Source organism: Physeter macrocephalus, chromosome 14 (genome assembly GCF_002837175.3).
Source record: "Physeter macrocephalus isolate SW-GA chromosome 14, ASM283717v5, whole genome shotgun sequence".
Lineage (NCBI taxonomy): Eukaryota > Metazoa > Chordata > Mammalia > Artiodactyla > Physeteridae > Physeter > Physeter macrocephalus.
Genome location: NC_041227.1, coordinates 23,629,660 through 23,634,075, shown reverse-complemented (window position 1 = coordinate 23,634,075; position 4,416 = coordinate 23,629,660). Strand labels below are relative to the sequence as shown.

At 37.0% G+C, this 4,416-nt stretch overlaps 1 protein-coding gene across 1 annotated transcript in view; it reads left to right on the top strand.

Moving 5' to 3' along the window:
* LOC102994031 (protein CBFA2T2) overlaps nt 1–4,416 on the top strand; it is a 106,331-nt gene that overhangs the window by 96,990 nt on the left and 4,925 nt on the right. Inside the window, exon 9 of the mRNA XM_055090911.1 lies at nt 3,552–3,616. Within this exon, the coding sequence (XP_054946886.1) occupies nt 3,552–3,616 (65 nt within the window). The remainder of the gene's footprint in view (nt 1–3,551; nt 3,617–4,416) is intronic.

Below are 4,416 nucleotides of genomic sequence, written 5' to 3'. Positions count from 1 at the left end.
CCTTTCTTTCTTTCTTTCTTTCTTTCTTTCTTCCTTTCTTCCTTTCTTCCTTTCTTCCTTTCTTCCTTTCTTCTTTTCTTTCTTTTTTTAAACGGTCAAACTGTATGGCTCATTGTAGAAAATATAGAAACATAAAGAATTTCCTAGTTTATCATCCCACTGAAGAGTTTTGGGATGTGTCTGAGAATTCTGGATTACAACTTTGTACTGATTTCTTTGAAAACATAACTTCATATTGAGCATGTTTCTCACATCACTGAGGATTTTATGAATATAATTTTAATGACTATACTATAGTATTCCACCATGGAAATCAACTATAATTTCCTTAAGCCATTCCTATTGTTGAACATTAAGGTTTTTTGCTTGTTTTTTCTTTTTCAATGAATAATGCAATATTTAAAATCTTTATATGTAGGGATTTTTCCTTTAGGATATATCCTTAGTAAAATTAATGGGTTGTGGATACAGACATTTGTGTTCATTTGATCTTGTTTTATTTTGATGGGTGGGATAGCTAATATGAGGTCAGATCTATCATTTTCTTTATGGTTTTTCCTTGACCTTGATCCCTACCCAAGGCACAATAAATTTCATCTATATTATATTCAAGTTTTCTGTGTTTGCGTATTAGCTATCCAACTTTTAATTCTCCAGATAGTTTAAATTTTCCTACCATCAGTTGATACCCATCCTTTATCTATTAAAATGAAGTAATTATCAGATGCTAATTTGGTGAAATACTTCAATCTATCTATTTCCTTCATTGATCTTCCTGACTATATTAGTTATCACTTTTAGTAATAATAGCTTATGTGGGCTCTTACTATGTTCCAGCCAGTGCTAATAAGCCTTACCTGTGTTTTCAAAACTGCCTATTGAGATATAGGAACTACCATTAGATTTGTTTACAGATGGAAAAACTGAGGCTTAAAAAAGTTAGAAACTTGGCCAAAGTAGTCCTACAGCTATTATGTCAAGGTTGTAAGTAGGGGACTTCCCTGGGGTACAGTGGTTAAGAATCTGCCTGCCAATGCAGGGGGCACAGGTTCAAGCCCTGGTCCGGAAGGATCCCACAAGCCTTGGAGCAAGTGAGCCCGTGTGCCACAACTACTGAGCTTGCGCTCTAGAGCCCACGAGCCACAACAACTGAGCCCACACATCACAACTACTGAAGCCCACGTGCCCTAGAGCCTGCACGCCACAACTACTGAGCCCACACGCTGCAACTACTGAAGCCCACGCGCTCTAGGGCTCGCATGCTGCAACTACTGAACCCCTGCACCTAGAGCCCGTGCCTCGCAACAAGAGAAGCCACCACAATGAGAAGCCCGTGCACTGCAACGAAGAGTAGCCCCTGCTCGCTGCAACTAGAGAAAGCCCGTGTGCAGCAACGAAGACCCAATGCAGCCAAAAATAATAATAATAATAAATTTTTTTAAATAAATAAACTTAAAAAAGAAAGATTGTAAGTAGGCCATTCTATTCCAGAACCAGCACACAATCTTAGTGATTATGATAGCTTCCCAATATAATATCAAATTTATTATTATAGCTTCAGAATGTGTTTTAATATCTGGTAATGTTATATCCACTTCATTTTCTTGGGTGTTTTAATTTCTTTATTCTTTAAATGGAATTTTTAAAAAATGAACTGCATTGCAAAAATGTCCAGCATTACAGAAACATATAGATTGTGAAAAATCTTATCCCCACCCACTTTTTCTCTCTTCTCTTGGGCTCACTTATTAGCAAATTAGTGTGTTCTTAAGGAATTTTCTATGCCTATACTTAAAGATAACTTTTCTCAATTTTTTTTTGACGTTTTTCAAACACAAAGAAATATTAAAAGAGCAGCACAGTTACCAATCATGTGCCCCATACCTAGATTCACCAGTTTTTCACATTTGCCACATTTGCTTTCTCTCTTTACAGATGGGTAGATAGGTAGGTACAGTCTCCCCTAAACCATCATGATACTCATCCTTAAATGCTTTGTTTTGTTTCTTCTAAGAACTAGAGCATTCTCAACAGAACCACAATACCATTAGTCCCCCACTTCTGATCCATGTATTTGCATTCTCTGTCTGACCTTTGATTAATAGCCTCTGAAACTCTAGTTTTCTTAGTAAATGAGCTGAAAATTTTGGCTTCTGGAAATACCATGAAAATGTCGCTAGTTTCCAGGCATGTCCTGACTAAGCTGAGAAGTTCCTTTAGGGTCATTTGCATCCTCCCCTCTTACATCTGTCAGAGAAATAAAATACTGATGACTGGACAGATACAAAGTTGATGACTGAAATGAAGTGCTTTTCCTTGTTTGTCAAGGCTTTCCCATGTCCACACAAGTAAGCAAGTGTTTCTTCTGTCATTTAACACCAATGACAGCTTATCTACACACTCAAACTCTTTTCCTTACAGGTTTTCCTTATTTAAGACTTAGTTGACACTGATGAACTACCTTCTCCTTAGCTTGTGTTACTTTGCCTCTTCCAGTCCTAGATTTTTCCTTGTATTTATTTTATGAATCTTGGGTTTCTAGGTATTTGACAGATGGCCACATGAGTCAGGAAGTTACCTATGTGGAAAAGAGTTCAGTTCTTCAGTTCTTCGAAGTGGTGTTATTAGCACTTCCTAGAGATCTCAGTCTCACAAAAAGTACTAATACTATCAAAATTTTAGACATATGGGGTTCCCTTTTGGGGTGATGAAAATGTTCTGGAAATGATGGTTGTACAACATTATGAATGTACTAAATGTCACTGAATTATACACTTTAAAATGGTAAGTTTTGTATGTATTTTACACAATTTAAAAAAAAAACTCATTATCCCCTCAGCTCTGGGGTGATACAGAAGTAGGTTCTCTGTGCTGATAGCTCTTGGAGTAGGAGAGATTCCTTTCCTATCCAAGACCAGTTTGCAGCCAATTCTCAGGCATTCTTATAAGGACTAAAGTTCCTCTGGCAAACATTTCATGCCAGGCTGGCCTCCCTTGCCACACTGGGTGTTCCCCCTGGTTCCTCTTTGCACCATGGGTTAATGAGTGTTCAGAACATAAAATCTACTTTTCAGATTAACCTCAACAGAGCATAAGAAAGTGAGTAAGTCTGCTAGCACTGACTCATTTTTAAAAAGTTTTTAAAAACTCAAATTACCTTAATTAGTTTTCATACTTTTTAAAGCAATGAAAACATTTCTTATAAAATATTATGTCTTATAATCACAATAGATATATATGTTAAGTCACCCTCCACCCCATGCTTTTCTCAGTAACAGTGTATTTGAAATACACTGTTCCAGATCAGAGTATTTTCTTTACTAGTTGCTTTTTTTTTTTTACGTTTATAAGCATTTTAAAGGGAACTTCCTTAAATCACATATAAGGATTCAGAGTTGGCAAGAAACAAAAGCCATATTCTGTGACCGATAGAAGACAGTTGCCAGAGACCTGAGCATGATGGATACAGTTAAATTGGATACAGACCCAGCACATACACATATGTATATGTGCATAAATATTGACTGTTATGTTTACACATTTGTTTTTAGGGAAGTACCTTAAAAATACCTACATGTTCATAGTGGGGAAGGACATAGAGATAAGTAAAAAGAAAGTGAGGCTTGGGCTTCCCTGGTGGTGCAGTGGTTAAGAATCCGCCTGCCAATTCAGGGGACACAAGTTCGAGCCCTGGTCCGGGGAGATCCCACATGCTGCAGAGCAACTAAGCCCGTGCGCCACAACTGCTGAGCCTGTGCTCTAGAGCCCACGAGCCACAACTACTGAAGCCCACGTGCCTAGAGCCCGAGCCCTGCAATAAGAGAAGCCACCACAATGAGAAGCCTGCGCACTGCAACGAAGAGTAACCCCCTCTCGCTGCAACTAGAGCAAGCCGCGTGCAGCAACAAAGACCCAATGCAGCCAAAAAAATAAATAATAAATAAATAAATTTATTTTTTTTAAAAAGTGAGGCTCACTTTTAATCTCACTATTTTGAAATACTACTACTATTTGAGGCATGCATGTGTTTTATTTTTTATTGAAGTATAGTTGATTTACAATATTATATGTTTCAGGTATACAACATAGTGATTTACAATTTTTAAAGTTATACTCCATTTATAGTTATTATAAAATATTGGCTGTATTCCCTGTGTTGTATAATACATCCTTGTAGTTTATTTACTTTATACATAATAGTTTGTACTTTTTAATCCCCTACTCCTATTTTGCCCCTCCCTGCCTTCCCTATCCCTACTGGTAACCATTAGTTTGTTCTTTATATCTGTGAGTCTGTTTCTTTTTGGTTATATTGACTAGTTTGTTTTATTTTTTAGATTGCACATGTAAGTGATAACATACAGCATTTATCTTTCTCTGTCTGACTTATTTCACTAAGCACAGTACCATCCAGGT